Source organism: Pseudophryne corroboree, chromosome 1 (assembly GCF_028390025.1).
Source record: "Pseudophryne corroboree isolate aPseCor3 chromosome 1, aPseCor3.hap2, whole genome shotgun sequence".
Classification (NCBI taxonomy): Eukaryota; Metazoa; Chordata; class Amphibia; order Anura; family Myobatrachidae; genus Pseudophryne; species Pseudophryne corroboree.
This window is the reverse complement of record NC_086444.1, coordinates 676,081,896-676,101,250: the sequence shown is the minus strand read 5'-3', so window position 1 is coordinate 676,101,250 and position 19,355 is coordinate 676,081,896. Positions and strand designations below refer to the sequence as shown.

At 50.3% G+C, this 19,355-nt stretch overlaps 1 protein-coding gene across 3 annotated transcripts in view; it reads left to right on the top strand.

The window, feature by feature from the left end:
* Positions 1-19,355, top strand: part of KXD1 (KxDL motif containing 1) — a 215,779-nt gene that overhangs the window by 174,864 nt on the left and 21,560 nt on the right. For all 3 annotated transcript variants that reach the window (XM_063914731.1, XM_063914732.1, XM_063914733.1), the window contains exon 4: positions 16,754-16,800. In XM_063914731.1, the coding sequence (XP_063770801.1) occupies positions 16,754-16,800 (47 nt within the window). The remainder of the gene's footprint in view (positions 1-16,753; positions 16,801-19,355) is intronic.

The following is a 19,355-nucleotide window of genomic DNA, read 5'->3' as shown; positions in this document are numbered from 1 at the left end:
ATTTAGATTGCAGATTGAACACACCACACCCAAATCTAACTCTCTCTGCACATGTTATATCTGCCTCCCCTGCAGTGCACATGGTTTTGTCCAACTGCTAACCAAATTCCTGCTGCGATCAACTTGAGGGTGTTTATTCAGTGGGTCATGGCGCCTTGGCTGTTACAGCCGCAGCATGCTGCACACCCCTGACGCTGGCTGCCTGAGGGTGATCATCGGTTGTGAGTACACACCGGGGACCCCGCTAGGGGGGGTTTCCACGGTTCACTGTGTGGGTGAGGCGTACGGGTCCCTCCTGGGGGGGACCCGCTGTGGCCCCTGCTTGAGACAGGCTAAATACCTTGTACAAAGCAATTATGTGAGGCTACAAACACTTAGGAGAAATGGGCAGTATAAAGATTACACAGTAGCTCCAGCGCCATAGCGGGGGCCGGAGCTACATCAGAGCGGACTCGGCGGCTTTTTGGCGCCTTGCTCTGCAGCAGCAACCTCACACAGCTCCTCCATAACGGTCACACGCTGGATCACTGGTACCTAGTGTAGAGGGGGAGAGCCGCTATATTGTGCACAAATATCGTCCCTCTGAGGGATTTTTCATTAGACAGTCTCACTGTTTATATGTATATGTGAAACGCTGACAGCCTCACTGGGGCTGTGCAGCGTTGGGTGCGCTGGTGTCCTCTCTCCTGTGTCTCCTCTCACATTGAATAGGGCAATGTGCAGGAGAGTCCAGAGCCCTCCTGGCTGGGGGTTATCAAAACTATGATGTCTGATATGTCATCTCAACTCACTGCAAATGCCATTAAAACTCAGGCTTTTATTGTATTTCAAGCTGTGTTATATGTTTATTATACCTGTTTTTCTTCTTCACAATGTTAAAACAGAAGTTATGCAGTGTGTAATGGTAGCTTTTTCCCCTAGCTCATCTGGCTCAATATCATGTGAGCAGTGTAGTCAGTCATCACAAAATGCTGATAACACTCATATTGGCTTTTCGGAATGTGTTAAAGCCCCCCCCTGGAGGATGCTAATAATCAGCAGTCATTTTTCCTCCCACAAGACAAACTGACAGTCACATTTCCTGACTCCAAGGAGTTGGATGATTTATTTAAAATTGTCTGGAAAAATCCAGATGATAAATATCAGGTGTCCAAACGGTTTTTGCATATATTACGCTTTGCCCCTGTAGGCCGGAAATTCTGGGAAGAATCTCCAGCAGTAGACGTCACGTCTCAGTCTCTCGCCTTTCTAAAAAGGTGGTACTTCCTGCTCCGGGCTCCTTTTACGGTAAAGGACCTGGCAGATAGGAAACTTGAGACCACTCTGAAATCTGTATACACTGCTGCAGGTGTAGCTCAAAGACTGGTCATTGCAGGTGGCTGGATTACATAAGCCATTCATTCCTGGGCTACTCAAATTCAGGAAGGTCTTTGGGGTGATATGACCTTCGTTACTACTGTAACTTACCTAAAACACATTCAGGACACGGCTAGGGTACTCTGTGACTCCCTTAAAGAAATTGGCAATATTAATGCTAGGACTATGGCTGTGTCGGCGCGCAGAGCCATATGGTTGCATCAGTGGATTGCTGATGCTGACTCCAAACGTAATGTGGAATCTCTTCCCTTCACATGTGACTGGCTCTTTGGAGGTGAATTGGATGCATGGATCTCCAAAGCTACTGCTGGGAAATCCATGTTTCTCCCTTCGGGGGCTCCGCCTGCTAGACGTACCTACCCTGGCCCGTCTACTCAGTTCTTTCGGTCCTCTAGATTTCGATCTAGGGCCAGGGGGACCTCCAAAGAAGCTAGAGGCACCAGAGGTAAGCCTAAGATAACAGCCATACTGGCTCCCGGGAACAGAGCACCAGTTCAGCTTCCACAAAGACTTCAGCATGACTGCCCGCCCACCCCGAAGGGATCTCATTGTGGGAGCTCGGTAAAGTCACTACAGCCACATCTGGGATGGTTCCTGCCAAGATGCTTGGGTAAGGGATCTTATCTCTCAGGGTTACAAGCTGGAGTTCAACAATGCTCCTCTCCAACGATTTTTCAAATCAGGCTTACCAGCTTTGGAAAAATGAGTTTTATGGTAAGAACTTACCTTTGTTAAAACTCTTTCTGCGAGGTACACTGGGCTCCACAAGGAAAGACGTAGGGGTGTAGAGTAGGATCTTGATCCGGTTCACCAACAGGCTGAAAAGCTTTGACTGTTCCCAGAATGCCTAGCGCCGCCTCCTCTATAACCCCACCTCCCTGCACAGGAGCTCAGTTTTTAGTTAACCAGCCCAATGCAGTAGCAGGAAAAGAGACGACAACTGTTAGTAGCCACATACACCACACTCTCACGACAGGAAAATTGTCAGCAGCTAATGCCATACCAACCCAAAGAAGTTAAGTGCGTCAGGGTGGGCGCCTTGTGGAGCCCAGTGTACCTCGCAGAAAGAGTTTTAACAAAGGTAAGTTCTTACCATAAAACTCGTTTTCTGCTGCGGGGTACACTGGGCTCCACAAGGAAAGACATAGGTGATGTCCTAAAGCAGTTCCTTATGGGAGGGGACGCACTGTAGCGGGCACAAGAACCCCGCGTCCAAAGGAAGCATCCTGGGAAGCGGCAGTATCGAAGGCATAGAACCTTATGAACGTGTTCACTGAAGACCACGTAGCCGCCTTGCACAATTGTTCAAGGGTCGCACCACGTTGGGCCGCCCAAGAAGGTCCAACAGACCGAGTAGAATGGGCTTTAATGTGAGCAGGAGCTGATAGACCAGCCCTCACATAAGCATGTGCAATCACCATTCTAATCCATCTGGCCAAAGTTTGCTTGTGAGCAGGCCAGCCACGTTTGTGAAATCCAAACAGCACAAAGAGAGAATCAGATTTCCTAATAGAAGCAGTTCTCTTCACACATCCAAAGACCGCTCTTTGGGAGACAGATCAGGAGAAACAAGTGCCGGAACCACGATCTCCTGGTTAAGGTGGAACGAAGAAACCACCTTAGGTAAATATCAGGGACGAGTCCTAAGAACCGCCCGGTCACGGTGAAATATTAGATTTGGGGAACTACAAGACAAGGCACCCAAATCCGACAGTCTTCTAGCTGAAGCAATAGCCAGCAGAAACACCACCTTAAGGGAAAGCCACTTAAGATCAGCCGAACCAGGAGGTTCAAACGGAGACTCTTGTAACGCCTCAAAAACCACCGACAAGTCCCAAGGAGCCACAGGCGGGACATAGGGAGGTTGGATACGCAACACACCCTGAGTGAAGGTATGCACATCAGGTAAGGTCGCAATCTTTCTCTGAAACCACACCGACAAGGCAGATATTTAAACCTTGAGGGAGGTCAGACGCAGGCCTAAGTCCAGGCCCTGCTGAAGAAAGGCCAACATCTTGGCTGTACTATACTTGGAAGCGTCATAATTGTTAGATGCGCACCAAACAAAGTAAGAATGCCAGGCCATATAGTAAATCCGAGCCGAAGCCGGTTTCCGGGCCCGCAACATAGTTTGAATGACCGCCTCGGAAAACCTTTTAGCCCTTAAGACGGAAGCTTCAAGAGCCACGCCGTCAAAGACAGCTGGGCTAGGTCCTGGTAGACACAGGGGCCCTGAAGGAGGAGGTCTGGGCGTTGTGGAAGTAGAATTGGACGCTCTGACGATAGGCCCTGCAGGTCTGAGAACCAGTGCCGTCTGGGCCACGCTGGAGCTATGAGAAGCAGAATTCCTCTTTCTTGCTTGAACTTCCGAATTACCCTGGGCAGGAGTGACACCGGAGGGAACACGTACGGCAGTCGAAACCTCCAAGGCACCGCCAGCGCATCCACGAATGCTGCTTGAGGATCCCTAGTCCTTGCTCCGAAGACCGGAACCTTGTGATTGTGTCGAGACGCCATTAGATCTACGTCTGGAAGGCCCCACTTTTCCACTAGGAGTTGAAACACTTCTGGATGGAGGCCCCACTCGCCGGCATGTACGTCCTGACGACTGAGAAAGTCCGCTTCCCAATTCAGGACTCCCGGAATGAATATTGGCGATATGGCCGGCAGATGGCGTACCGCCCAATGTAGAATCCGTTAGACTTCCTTCATTGCCAAACGGCTTTGAGTGCCGCCTTGATGATTTATGTAAGCCACTGTGGTGGCGTTTTCCGACTGTACTTGAACAGGACGGTTCTGAATTAAATGCTGGGCCAGGTTCAACGCATTGAAGACTGCCCGCAATTCCAGAATGTTGATCGGGAGGAGGGATTCCTCCTTGGTCCACCGACCCTGAAGAGAGTGTTGCTCCAACACCGCGCCCCAACCTTTTAGACTGGCATCTGTCGTTAACAGTACCCAGTCGAATATCCAGAAGGGACGGCTCCTGCACAATTGTCGGTCCTTGAGCCACCAGAGCAGCGACAGACGGACATCCGGAGTCAATGAGATCATGTGAGACCTGATCTGGTGAGGCAGGCCGTCCCACTTGGCTAGAATCAGCCTCTGGAGGGGGCGAGAATGGAATTGAGCATACTCCACCATGTCGAATGCTGACACCATGAGGTCCAGCACCTGCATGGCCGAATGTATCGACACTTGCGGACGAGAAAGGAAGCAACGAATCCTGTCCTGAAGCTTCAGGACTTTCTCCTGAGACAAGAACAACCTCTGGTTGTGAGTGTCCAACAGCGCTCCCAGGTGCACCATGCTCTGAGCAGGGACCAGGGAGAATTTCTTCCAGTTGATGAGCCACCCGTGGGCTTGTAGAAACCGGACAGTCATATCCAGATGACGCAGGAGAAGTTCTGGGGAATTTGCCAGGATTAACAAGTCGTCCAGATACGGCAGTATCCTGACCCCTTGACGGCGAAGTACCACCGTCATCACCGCCATGACTTTGGTGAAGACTCGCGAAGCCGTAGTTAAACCAAAAGGTAACGCCCGAAACTGGTAATGGAGGTTGCCAATCGCAAACCTCTGGTATTGCTGATGTGACACTGCTATGGGAATATGCAGGTAAGCATCCTGTATGTCCAGGGAGACCATGTAGTCCCCAGGTTCCAAGGCTAGAACTATAGAGCGAAGGGTTTCCATACGTAACTTGGAAATCTTCACAAACCCGTTCAATGCCTTGAGGTTGAGAATGGGCCGGGAGGATCCATTCGGTTTCGGGACTAGAAACAGCGGAGAATAGTACCCCCGGCTCCTCTGCGCAAGAGGCACCTGTACTACAACTCCTGTATCCAGGAGGGTCTGTACCACCGAATGTAGAGTGTTTGCCTTTGTCTGGTTTAACGGGACGTCTGTCCGGCAAAATCGATGAGGGGGACGGTTCTTGAAGGCTATGGCGTAACCTCGAGTGATGACTTCCCGTACCCAGGCATCTGAAGTGGTCTTCAACCATTCATGGGTATACCCTAGAAGCCGGCCCCCCACCCTGGGATCCTCCAGGGGGAGGCCCGCCCCGTCATGCGGCAGGCTTATCGGTCTTGGAAGCTGGCTGACGGGCAGTCTAGGCTCTTTTGGGCTACGGCTTACCAGGTTTGGAAGTGCGGGCCTGCTTGTTGTACGCCTGACCGTTTGCTTTACCTGAAGGGCGAAAGGAAGTACCTTTAGCCTTCGACACAGAAGGAGCAGTACTTGGCAGACAGGCAGTTTTGGCAGTAGCCAAGTCAGCCACTATCTTATTTAAGTCCTCCCCAAACAGAATATCTCCCTTGAAAAGGGAGTACCTCCAGGGTTTTTCTAGAGTCCAGATCCACAGACCAGGATCTCAGCCACAATATCCGGCGAGCCATGACTGATGTAGTAGAGGCCTTGGCTGCTAAGATACCGGCATCAGAAGCCGCCTCTTTAATATAGCGAGAAGCTGTGACAATATATGACCAGCATTGTTTAGCATGGTCAGAAGAGATTTCAGCTTCTAACTCCAATGCCCATGCTTTAATAGCCTCTGCAGCCCATGTTGCTGCAATAGTAGGCCTTTGTGCAGCACCCGTGAGGGTGTAAATCGCTTTCAGACAACCCTCCACACGTTTATCCGTAGGCTCTTTTAGAGACGTGACGGTAGTGACAGGTAGAGCTGAGGAAACCACCATCCTAGCCACATGCGAGTCTACTGGAGGAGGCGTTTCCCAATTTTTAGACAGCTCTGGCGTGAGGGGACAGCGAGCCAGCATCTTCTTTTGAGGCACGAACTTCTTACCCGGGTTTCCCCAGGGTTCCTGACGTATATCCACTAGGTGGTCAGAGTGAGGTAAAACTTGTTTAACCACCTTCTGACGCTTGAACCTATCTGGTTTCTTAGGAGGGACGGATGGCTCGGGATAATCCGTAATCTGTAAAAATTAATTTAATAGCCTCCAAAAGATCAAGAATATCCACATGCAAACTACCCTCCCCATCAGCCGTATCTGAGTCAGAACCTGTGGGGTCAGTGTATGTGCTGTCTTCATCAGACGAGGTGTCAGTGACAGCAGTGGATTGTGAGGAGACAAGCGCTCGCTTAGAGGACCTCTTGGACTTAGGCGAGCGATGGTCAGACTTTTTAGTAGTCAGGGACTGGTTCAACTTCTTCAATTGAGCAGATAAATCGTCCGCCCACGGCGGATTAGCTGCAGGGACCACATACGGTTGCACCGGCATAGGGGGTCCCATAGGGGGTGTTAGTTTATTAACTAGCGTATATAGAAGCATGGAAAAAGCAGCCCACGGTGGGTCATTATGTACCTCCGTTGCCACAGTCCCACTGGGGGGCAAGGAGCCCCCAGAAGGTCTAAGCCTTATCCCCCTGCAGCAAATCCACCGGGTACTGCGGGCTACTAGTAAACTGGTTTTAAGGGAAAACCTGACCTGCACCCATGCCCTGGTGATCTAGTGGGATCGCCTGTACTCCCACAGTGTCCACCGCCAGTGAGCGCGACCCGCCTCCCACTGACCGCGCCGGATCGCGATAAAGTACGGGTCCCGCAAGCGGGACCCACTCACCACCTCCCGAAGCGCGGCCACGCGATCCCTGAGAGCCCCAGTCGTGTGTGCCTGACCATAGAAGAAAACCGGAGCCTCCTGCTGTAGTTACCGAGCAACCAGGGCTCGGGAGTGTACAGCGCCGCTGGGGAGAGATGGAGCTGCAGCAGTGAATGTCTCCTGACATCTACACACTACTGCAGCCCTTGAAGTCTTCACTTTTCTTCATAAAAAGCTCTTCTTAGGGCTGCCTGGAGCAGCCCCTCTGTTATGTGCCTGCTATCTGCGGCACCAACTACAAAACTGAGCTCCTGTGCAGGGAGGGGGTGTTATAGAGGAGGCTGCGCTAGGCATTCTGAGAACAGTCAAAGCTTTTCAGCCTGTTGGTGCCTCGGATCAAGATCCTACTCTACGCCCCTATGTCTTTCCTTGTGGAGCCCAGTGTACCCCGCAGCAGAAATGTGTGGTACGCTACTACTGGCCATAAACAAGTTGGTCCAGTCCCAGGTCATTGTTCCAGTACACCTGCAACAACAAGGAGAAGGTTACTACTCCAGTCTGTTCGTGGTACCAAAACCAGACAGATCTGTGAGACCCTTTCTGAATCTGAAGTCCTTGAATTCTTACCTAAAGGTTTTCAAATTCAAAATGGAACCTTTTGAGAGCAGTGGTCGCTGGACCTGGAGCTACAGGAATTCCTAGTGTCCCTGGATATCAAGAACGCTTACCTGCATATCCCCATTTGGCCTCCTCATCAGGCCTATCTGCGGTTCGCCCTACTGAAGATCACTACCAGTTGCCGGCATTACCCTTCGGCCTATCTACAGCTCCGAGGGTGTTTATGAAGATGATGGTGGAAATGATGTTTCAGCTCAGGGTCCAGGGGGTCAACGTAATTCCATACCTGGACGACCTCCTGATAAAAGCGAGTTCCAGGGAGCTTCTATTTCTCCACATAGATCGCACTATCCAACTTCTGACTCACCACGGATGGATCCTCAATCTGCGAAATCCCAACTGGAACCGTCTAAGCGGATCCTGTTTCTGGGGTTGCTACTGGATATGGTAGCACAGAAGGTGTTCCTCCCAGAGGACAAAGTGCGAACACGTCAAGAAATGGTTTGCATGGTTCTCCGACCTGTTCGAGTATCCATTCATCTTTTGTATAAAATTGTTGGGAAAGATGGTGGCCTCGTACGAGGCAATACAGTTTGGAAGGTTTCATGCCAGACTTTTCCAATTGGAGATCCTGAACAAGTGGTCCGGTTCCCATCTTCAGATGCACCAGATGATTCGGCTGTCACCCCAGGCCAGGATTTCACTCCTGTGGTGGCTACAGCCTTCCAACCTGCTGGAAGGTCGACGCTTTGGGATTCAGGATTGGATTCTTCTCATGACAGATGCGAGTTTGAGAGGATGGGGAGATGTCACCCAGGGGGCGCAGTTCCAGGGCAGGTGGTCTGCCCGGGAGGCCCTACTTCCGATCAACATCCCCTATGCTCCGGGATCGGGCGATCCAGGTTCAGTCTGACAACGCCACGACTGTGGCGTACATCAATCGACAAGGAGGGACAAAAAGCAGAGCCTGCATACGAAAAGTGCCAAGAATACTCTTCTGGGCAGAAAGACATGTAAGAGCACTTTCCGCAATCTTCATTCCGGGAGTGGACAGCTGGGAAGTGGACTTCCTGAGTCGCCGCAATCTCCATCCAGGGGAGTGGGGACTACACCCTCAGGTGTTTCAACAGGAGATGGACAAGTGGGGCTGCCCACAGATCGACATGATGACCTCTCGCCTCAACAAGAAGCTTCGCTGCTATTGCTCGCGAACCAGGGACCCTCAGGCGAGCGCAGTGGATGCACTGACATTGCCTTGGCCTTACCAGCTGGTCTACCTATTTCCTCCGATTCAGTTGATCCCAAGGGTGCTCAAGTGGGTCAGACATCAAGGAGTGTAAGCAATCTTGATTGCCCTGGATTGGCCCCGAAGAGCGTGGTACACAGCTCTTCTGGACATGTCCGTAGAGGACCATTGGCCTCTACCGCTAAGAAGAGATCTTCTTCAACAAGGACAGTTTGTCTACCCAGATTTACGGCGGCTTCGTTTGACGGCATGAAAGTTGAGCGGAACATTTTAGCTCACAAAGGGCTTTCCAAAAAGGTCATTGTCACTGGTGCAAGCCAGAAAACCTGTGTTGTCAAAACACCATCCTCATATATGGCGGAGATATAATTCTCTTGGTGCGAGGAACGCACATATCCGTCTGCGGAATTCCACTTGGGTAGATTCCTTCATTTCCTGCAGTCTGGAGTGGATAAAGGCTTACGTCTTGGATCCATTAATGTCCAGATTTCAGCTCTTTCCATCTTCCAGAAGAAGTTGGCTATCCTGCCAGAAGTTTAGACCTTCTTGCAAGGGGTGCTTCACATAAAACCTCTGTTTGTGCCGCCTATGGCACCTTGGGATTTGGATGTGGTGTTACGCTTTCTACAGTCCTCCTGGTTTGAACCTCTGATGACGGTAGAAGACAAGTACCTCACGTAGAAGACTGTGATGTTACTGGCCCTGGCTTCTGCTAGACGTATCTCAGAATTGGGGGCCTTATCGTGTAAGAGTGCCTACTTGGTTTTTTACAAGAACAGAGCGGAGCTCTGGACTAGACAGCCGTTCCTGCCGAAGGTGGTCTCCGCGTTTCACTTGAATCAACCTGTTGTGCTTCCGTCCAGTTCTGGCACTTCTGCTCCTCCGGAGGCATTGGATGCAGTGCGAGCCTTGAAAATCTATGTCAAGAGGACGGCTCGGATCAGAAACACGGATTCCTTGTTTGTGCTTTATGATACGCAGGAAAAGGGTTGTCCTGCTTCAAAGCAGTCTATTACTCGTTGGATTCGGCTTACTATAAAACAGGCCTATGTGTCGGCAGCTTTACCTGTTCCACAGTCCCTGATCTCCCGAGTGGGGTCTTCCTGGGCAGCTGCCTGTTGAGGCTCGGCCCTGCAACTATGCTGAGCTGCTGCCTGGTCGGGGAACAACACCTTTGTGAAGTTCTACAAGTTTGATACACTGGCCAAAGAGGATACCCAGTTTAGGCAGGTGGTGCTGCAGATGTCTCCACACGTTCCCGCCCGTTCTGGAAGCTTTGGGACATCCCCATCGTACTAATGTGTCCCCAATATCCCTTATGGATGCTAGAGAAAATAAGATTCTAAATACCTACCGGAAAATCCTTTTCTCTTACGTCCTAGAGGATGCTGGGGTCCACATTAGTGCCATGGGGTATAGACGGGTCCACCAGGAGCCACTGGCACTATAAGAGTTTGAGAGTGTGGGCTGGCTCCTCCCTCTATGCCCCTCCCACCAGACTTGGTTTAGAAAATGTGCCCGGAGGAGCCGGTCACAGCTAGGGGAGCTCTACAGAGTCTCTCGTAAAGTTTATTTTAGAGTTTATTATGTTACAGGGAGACTGCTGGCAACAGCTTCCCTGCTTCGTGGGACTAAGGGGGGGGAGTAGTGTCCGCTCTGCGGGGTCTGAGCCACTATCTCCGCTGACAGGACACTGAGCTCCTGAGGGGATAGATCGTTCCCTGCCACAGGGGATCGCTCACCCCAGCAGCATGCCGCCACCCCCTTACAGAGCTGAAGAAGTGGTGAGTGAGTCACCGACCCCCCTAGGAAGCGGGGGGGCCGGTGTGAAGTTGGTGGCAACGGGGAGGGAGCGCAGTATTAACTGCGCTCCAGGAAGGTACCAGAGGCACATAGTGCGGCGCTGTGAGGGGCGCCCTGGGCCAGCACTTAACCCCCCCCACACACACACACTGGTCAGCAAGCCTGTCGGGGTCCACGGATCTCAGCCAGCAAAAGTCCTCAGGCCAGTATAAACATCTGAAGAGCGGGAAGACAGCGCCATTAAGGGGGCAGAGCTTCTCCTCAGAGCGGACCCAGCAGCGTTCCAGCGCCATTTTCCTGCCTGCACAGCACTGGGAGTTAGAACAGGTCCCTCCACAGCAACTCCAACTGTCAGTACACGGTACCAGGGGGTTGTAGAATGGAGGGGAGGCTGTAATTAGACTGTGTGTCCTATTAAGGTGCACAGTCAGCGATAAAAAGGGGTCTCCCTTTGCTAGAAAGCGCTGTATGTTGGGTTGGCTCCAATCTGTATCTCTCGCCGTTCTTGTGGGGGAAACTCTGTCTGCCCCTACCTGTGTGTGTGTGTGTGTGTGTGTGTGTGTGTGTGTGTGTGTGTGTGTGTGTGTGGAGTGTTTGGTGGTCTCCTTTAGCTATGTCCAGGGATACTGTGTCATATGCTGCAGAGGATTTATCCTCCCAGGATGATCCCATTCCATGTAATCAGGTTAGCACTGGTTTAGCACTGATACCAGCAAGGGAACCAGAGTGGTTTTCCTCTATCAAAACTTGGATTTCTCAGATTTCTGACAGGGTTGCTAGTAATGAATCTGCAACCCAGGTATTGCAGAGCTCTATGGCTGTATGGCCCATGTCTGCTACCTCAGGACACCCCGCTATATACCCCCACAAACGTGCGCTGGTGCATGTCACACAAGACGACACGGATACCAATTCTGACACTACAGATGGGGATGTGTTGCGGGGGTCCGTATCTCTTGCAAGGGGGGTGCAATTGTTGATAGATGCTATCAGGGATGTGTTAAATGTTAATGATACCACACGTTAGCAGGTTGAGGAGGCTTTTTTCACTGAAAACAAGAAAGCCTCGCTAACCTTCCCTGCGTCAAAGGAGCTGAATGCTATTTGAAAAAGCATGGCTTAACCCTGAAAAGAAGTTTCACATCCCTAAGAGGGTTCTGGTGGCCTTTCCTTTCCCTGAAGAGGACAGGAAAAAGTGGGAAAACCCGCCGATTGTTGACGCATCTGTATCCAGACTCTCAAAAAAGGTGGTTTTACCTATTCCAGGATCTACCACCTTAAAGGAGCCGGCAGATAGAAAGATTGATAACACACTTAAATCACTGTATACTGCCTCTGGGGCCATATTACATCCCACTATTGCTAATGCATGGATTGCAAAGGCAATAGTGAAGTGGTCGGCTACCTTGCTTGAGGATTGGGATACGATGGATAGGGATGACGTTGCATTATATTTACGCAACATACATGATTCTGCAGGTTTTATGGTAGAATCCATGAAAGACCTGGGTTCCATGGCTGCGGGAATTTTCTTCCATGTCTGTTTCAGCTCATCGGGGACTGTGGCTGCGCCAGTGGTCGGCCGACGCGGAATCCAGAAGGAACGTGGAGTCGCTACCCTATACAGGTTAGGATCTCTTTGGGGAAGCTCTTGACGCGTGGATATCCACCGCTACAGCGGGTAAGTCTCCGTTTCTTCCCTCAGCAGCACCTGCTCCAAAGAAATCCTTCTCCTCAGCTGCGCAGCAGTCCTTTCGGCCTAACAAGCCTAGAATGGCCAGATCATCCAATACCTTCTTTAGAGGAGGTAGGGTTAAGTCCAAGAAACCTGCCGTTGCAGGTTCCCAGGAACAAAAGCCTGCTTCAGGTACCCCAAAGTCCTCCGCATGACGGTGGATTGTATGGCCCGGTGGTGGGACCTATGGGAGCGAGACTCGGACAGTTCAGTCATGTCTGGGTATCGTCCGGCCTGGATCCCTGGGTAGTAGATATTGTGTCTCAGGGATACAGGCTGGAATTTCAAAGTCTCCCTCTTCATCGTTTTTTCAAGTCGGGCTTACCAACTCTGTTGGAGGACAGCGCAGTGCTGTCCAAAAGCTGGTGGAGGCACAGGTCATTGTGTCAGTGCCACCTCACATGCTGACCAAGGGTTACTATTCGAACCTTTTCGTGGTACCGAAACCGGATGGTTCAGTCAGGCCCATTCTGAACCTAAAATCATTGAACCCCTTTCTAAAAGAGTTCCGAGTTCAAGATGGAGTCTCTCAGAGCGGTGATATCAGGTCTGGAAGAGGGGAAATTCCTGGTATCACTGGATATCAAGGATGCGTACCTTCACATTCCGATCTGGCTGCTGCATCAGGCTCATCTCCGCTTCGCATTGCTGGATTGTCTTTTTCAGTTCCAGGCCCTGCCATTCGGCCTCTCCACAGAACCGAGGGTGTTTACCAAGGTGATGGCGGAAACGATGATACTACTCCGCAAGCAGGGTGTGAACATCATTCCTTATCTGTACGATCTCCTGATAAAGGCATCGTCCAAGGAGAAGCTGCTGCAGTCCATTGTTCTAATGATGCGACTGCTCCAGAGTCACGGTTGGATTCGGAATTTTCCAAAGTCACATTTGGAACCAACCGAAAGATTGTCATTTCTGGGAATGATCCTGGATACGGAAGTGCAGAGGGTGTTTCCAATCCATGGTCCGGGATGTCCTGAAGCCATCCCGGGTGTCGGTTCATCAATGCATTCGCCTATTGGGAAAGATGGTGGCCTCTTACGAGGCTCTCAAGTACGGGAGGTTCCATGTTCGGACCTTCCAACTGGATCTCCTGGACAAGTGGTCGGGTTCTCACCTCCACATGCATCAGAGAATTCATCCTCTGGTGGCTCCAATTGCCTCAACTCCTGGAAGTCTGCAGGTTTGGAATTCAGGACTGAGTCCTGCTAACAACGGATGCGAGCCTCCGGGACTGGGGATCAGTCACTCAAGGGGTGACCTTCCAAGAACGGTGGTCAAGCCTGGAAGCCGGCCTGCCCGTCAACATTCTGGAACTAAGAGCCGTCTACAACTGTCTTCTTCAGGCGGCCCCTCTTCTAAGAAACCGGGCCATTCAAGTTCACTGGGACAACGTAACAGTGGCTTACATAAACCGACAGGGCGGAACGAAGAGCAGAGCGGCGATGTCAGAGGTGACAAGAATATTCCTCTGGACAGAAAAGCAGGCGTTGGCGCTGTCAGCCACCTTCATTCCGGGAGTAGACAACTGGGAAGCAGACTTCCTCAGCAGACACGATCTCCATCCAGGAGAGTGGGGACTCCATCTGGAGGTGTTCAAGGAAGTAACAGATCTTTGGGGTTGTCCCCAAATAGACATGATGGCCTCGTCTCTACAAGAAGCTTTGGCGTTATTGTTCCAGGTCGAGGGACCCACAGGCAGTGGCAGTGGACACCCTGGTGTGTCCGTGGGTGTTCGTCAGTGTACGTGTTTCCACCACTCCCACTCATCCCAAGAATCCTAAAGCTCATAAGGAGAACAAGGGTTTAAGCGATCCTCATTGCCCCAGACTGGCCAAGAAGGGCTTGGTACACGGACCTTCTGAATCTACTGTAAGAAGAGCCGAGGCCTCTTTCTCTTCGGGAGGACCTGCTGCAGCAGGGGCCGTTCGCCTTTCAAGACTTACCGCGGCTAGGTTTGACGGCATGGAAGTTGAGCGCCTGATTCTTGCTCGGAAGGGCATTCCGAAGAAGGTTATTCATACCCTCATACAGGCTAGCAAAGGGGTAACGTCTAAACATTACCATCGTATTTGGAAGAAATATGTCTCTTGGTGTGAGTCCAAGAAGTTTTCTATTGTGGAGTTTCAACTGGGACGTTTCCTCCTCTTCCTGCAAGCAGGAGTGGATATGGGTCTGATTTGGGGATCTGTAAAGGTCCAGATTTCAGCCCTACCCATTTTCTTTCAGAAACAATTGGCTGCCCCCCCTGAGGTTCAGACTTTTTTGAAGGGAGTTCTGCATTTCCAACCTCCCTTTGTACCGCCTACGGCGCCTTGGGACCTTAACGTGGTGTTGCAGTTCCTCCAGTCGGATTGGTTTGAACCTCTACAGGAGGTAGAGGTCAAATTTCTTACATGGAAGGCGGTCACTTTGTTGGCCTTGGCTTCTGCTAGACGTGTGTCTGAGCTGGGGGCTTTATCATGTAAAAGCCCTTACTTAATCTTCCATGAAGATAGAGCAGAGCTCTGGACTAGTCAGCAGTTTCTTCCGAAGGTTGTGTCGGCATTCCACATCAACCAACCTATTGTGGTGCTAGTGGCTACTGACTCCTCAATCACTTCAAAGTCCTTGGATGTTGTAAGGACTCTGAAGATATATGTGAAGAGAACTTCTCGTCACAGAAAGTCGGACTCTGTTTGTCCTCTATGATCCCAAGAAAATTAGGTGTCCTGCTTCTAAGCAGACGATCTCTCGCTGGATTAGGTTCACTATCCAGCACGCTTATTCTACGGCAGGACTACCGTGTCCAAAATCGGTTAAGGCCCACTTTACTCGTAAAGTGGGGTTCTTCCTGGGCGGCTTCCCGTGGGTGTCTCGGCATTGCAACTTTGCAGAGCTGCAACTTTGTTGGGGTCGAACACGTTTGCAAAGTTTTACAAGTTCGATACTTTGGCCTCTGATGATCTGAAGTTCAGTCAATCCGTTCTGCAGGAGCCTCCGCGCTCTCCCTCCCATTCTGGGAGCTTTGGTACATCCCCATGGTACTAATGTGGACCCCAGCATCCTCTAGGACGTAAGAGAAAATAGGATTTTGGTACCTACCAGTAAATCCTTTTCTCGTAGTCCATAGAGGATGCTGGGCGCCCGCCCAGCGCTTCGTTTTCCTGCAATTGTAATTTGGTTCAGTACACCTATATTTTAGTTGAGTACTGCTTTGCTACTTGGTAAGTAATGTTTCAGCTGTTGCTGAGTAGTACAGGTTGAGTATCCCTTATCCAAAATGCTTGGGGCCAGAGGTATTTTGGATATGGGATTTTTCCGTATTTTGGAATAATTGCATACCATAATGAGATATCTTGGTGATGGGACCTAAATCTAAGCACAGGATGCATTTATGTTACATATACACCTTATACACACAGCATGAAGGTCATTTTAGCCAATATTTTTTATAACTTAGTGCATTAAACAAAGTGTGTCTATATTCATACAATTTATTTATGTTTCATACACACCTTATAAACACACACACAGCCTGAAGGTCATTTAATACAATATTTTTAATAACTTTGTGTGTTAAACAAAGTTTGTGTACATTGAGCCATCAAAAAACAAAGGTTTCATTCTCTCACTCTCACTCAAAAAAGTCTGTATTTCGGAATATTTGGATATGGGATACTCAACCTGTATAAGCTAGTTGACTTGACGTGGCTTGTATGTGTGAGCTGGTATGAATCTCACCACTATCTGTGTATTATCCTTCTCTCAAAGTATGTCGTCTCCTCAGGCACCGTTTCTAGACTGAGTCTGGTGGGAGGGGCATAGAGGGAGGAGCCAGCCCACACTCTCAAACTCTTAAAGTGCCAATGGCTCCTGGTGGACCCGTCTATACCCCATGGTACTAATGTGGACCCCAGCATCCTCTACGGACTACGAGAAAAGGATTTACCGGTAGGTACCAAAATCCTATTTTCTCCTAGTCCATAAGAGATATTGGGCGCCCGCCTCTGTGCGGTGACTTTCTGCAGGTTCTCTGTTAGGTGTTACCTGTTCAGCTGTTGCTGTTCCTGTTGCCAGCCGTTGCTGACCTGGTTATGTTATGGTGTGCTGGTGTGTAAATCTCACCACACTTATTGTTATGTTCCTGCTCTCAAGTATGTAATTCTCTTTCGGGCACTATTTTACCTATAACTGACCTGTCGGAGGAGGCAGAGGGGAGGAGCCAGCACACCCAGTTGAAGAAATTTAAAGTGCACTGGCTCCTTTTGGACCCGTCTATACCCATCGTACCAATTCTGTCCCCAATATCCCTTATGGACTACGAGAAAAGGATTTACCGGTAGGTATTTAAAATCCTATTTATTTATTTTTAACAAGTGTTAAGGGATTTTTTGATTTATTTTTATTTATTTTTCCTGCTGCAGGATGTTAAAAGGGAAATTGGCGAAGCAATATCCAGAGTCTTTCAGCAGTAAGTTCCTTCAGATTGTATTGTCAAAGTAGAAGTTAGAGATTATACACTTTCATCTGTTTGTCTGTTCAGTGTTGCCAGTAATTCCCAACAGTTTACTAACACAAGAATCAATGAGGCACATTTTACTGACATCACTTATTTAAACGGAGTCGTCTGTATATTAATAGCAGAAGGGTGACTTTTATGATTGACCTTTCTCTGACGTCCTAGTGGATGCTGGGAACTCCGAAAGGACCATGGGGAATAGCGGCTCCGCAGGAGACTGGGCACAACTAAAGAAAGCTTTTAGGTCACCTGGTGTGCACTGGCTCCTCCCACTATGACCCTCCTCCAAGCCTCAGTTAGATTTTGTGCCCGGCCGAGGTTGGATGCACACTAGGGGCTCTCCTGAGCTTCTAGAAAGAAAGTATATATTTAGGTTTTTTATTTTACAGTGAGACCTGCTGGCAACAGGTTCACCTCAGCGAGGGACTAAGGGGAGAAGAAGCGAACCTACCTGCTTGCAGCTAGCTTGGGCTTCTTAGGCTACTGGACACCATTAGCTCCAGAGGGACCGACCGCATGGAACTGGCCTTGGTGTTCGGTCCCGGAGCCGCGCCGCCGTCCCCCTTACAGAGCCAGAAGTAAGAAGAGGTCCGGAAAATCGGCGGCAGAAGACATCAGTCTTCACCAAGGTAGCGCACAGCACTGCAGCTGTGCGCCATTGCTCCTCATACACACTTCACACTCCGGTCACTGAGGGTGCAGGGCGCTAGGGGGGGGCGCCCTGAGCAGCAATAAAAAGACCTTGGCTGGCAAAAATACCACAATATATAGCCCCAGAGGCTATATATGTGATAATTACCCCTGCCAGAATCCATAAAAAAGCGGGAGAAAAGTCCGCGAAAAAGGGGCGGAGCTATCTCCTTCAGCACACTGGCGCCATTTTCTCCCTCACAGCTCCGCTGGAAGGGACCTCCCTGGCTCTCCCCTGCAGTCTACACTACAGAAAAGGGTAAAAAAGAGAGGGGGGGCACTAAACTTAGGCGCAGTATATATAACAGCAGCTATAGGGGACATAATTCAGTTAGTCCCTGCATTATATAGCGCTCTGGTGTGTGCTGGCATACTCTCACTCTGTCTCCCCAAAGGGCTTTTGTGGGTCCTGTCCTCTGTTAGAGCATTCCCTGTGTGTGTGCGGTGTGTCGGTACGGCTGTGTCGACATGTTTGAGGAGGATAATGATGTGGAGGCGGAGCAGATGCATATAGAAGGGATGTCACCCCCTGCGGGGCAGACACCTGAGTGGATGGACTTATGGAAGGAATTGCGTGCACGCGTCGACTCCTTACACAAAAAATTTGACGACATGCCAAATGCGGGACAGCCGGCTTCTCAGCTCGTGCCTGTCCAGGCGTCTCAAAGGCCTTCGGGGGCTCTAAAACGCCCGCTACCTCAGATGGCAGACGCGGATGTCGACACGGATACTGTCACCAGTGTCGACGACGATGAGTCTAGTCTAATGTCCACTAAGGCCATTTGTTGCATGATTGAAGCAATGAAAGAGGTGTTACAAATTTCTGATGTAAACCCAGGTACCACTAAAAAGGGTATTATGTTTGGGGAGAAAAAACTACCCGTAGTCTTTCCCCCATCAGAAGAATTAAATGAAGTGTGTGAAGAAGCGTGGGCTTTCACTGATAAAAGATTGGTAATCTCTAAGAAGTTACTAATGGCGTTCCCTTTCCCGCCAGAGGATAGGTCACGTTGGGAGACACCACCTAGGGTGGATAAAGCGCTCACACGTTTGTCTAAAAAGGTGGCACTACCGTCTCCGGATACGGCCGCCCTCAAGGAACCTGCTGATAGAAAGCAGGAGGCTATCCTGAAGTCTGAATATACACACTCAGGCATTATACTTAGACCTGCTATTGCGTCAGCATGGATGTGCAGTGCTGCCGCTGCGTGGTCAGATTCCCTGTCAGAAAATATTGACACCCTAGACAGGGACACTATTCTGCTAACCATAGAGCATATAAAAGACTCAGTCTTATACATGAGAGATGCACAGAGGGAGATCTGCCGGCTGGCATCTAAAATAAGTGCACTGTCCATTTCTGCTTGTAGAGGCTTATGAACTCGCCAGTGGACAGGGGATGCATATTCAAAAAGGCACATGGAAGTTTTGCCTTATAAGGGTGAGGAGTTATTCGGGGATGGTCTCTCGGACCTAGTTTCCACAGCAACTGCTGGGAAGTCAGCATTTTTACCCCATGTTCCCTCACAGCCTAAAAAGGCGCCGTTTTATCAGGTACAGTCCTTTCGGACTCAGAAAAACAGGCGTGGAAAAGGCGGGTCATTTCTGTCCAGAGGCAGAGGTAGGGGAAAAAGGCTGCAACAAACAGCAGGTTCCCAGGAGCAAAAGTCCTCCCCCGCTTCTTCCAAGTCCGCCGCATGACGGTGGGGCTCCACAGGCGGAGCCAGGTACGGTGGGGGGCCGTCTCAAAAATGTCAGCGATCAGTGGGCTCGCTCACAGGTGGATCCCTGGATCCTGCAAATAGTATCTCAAGGGT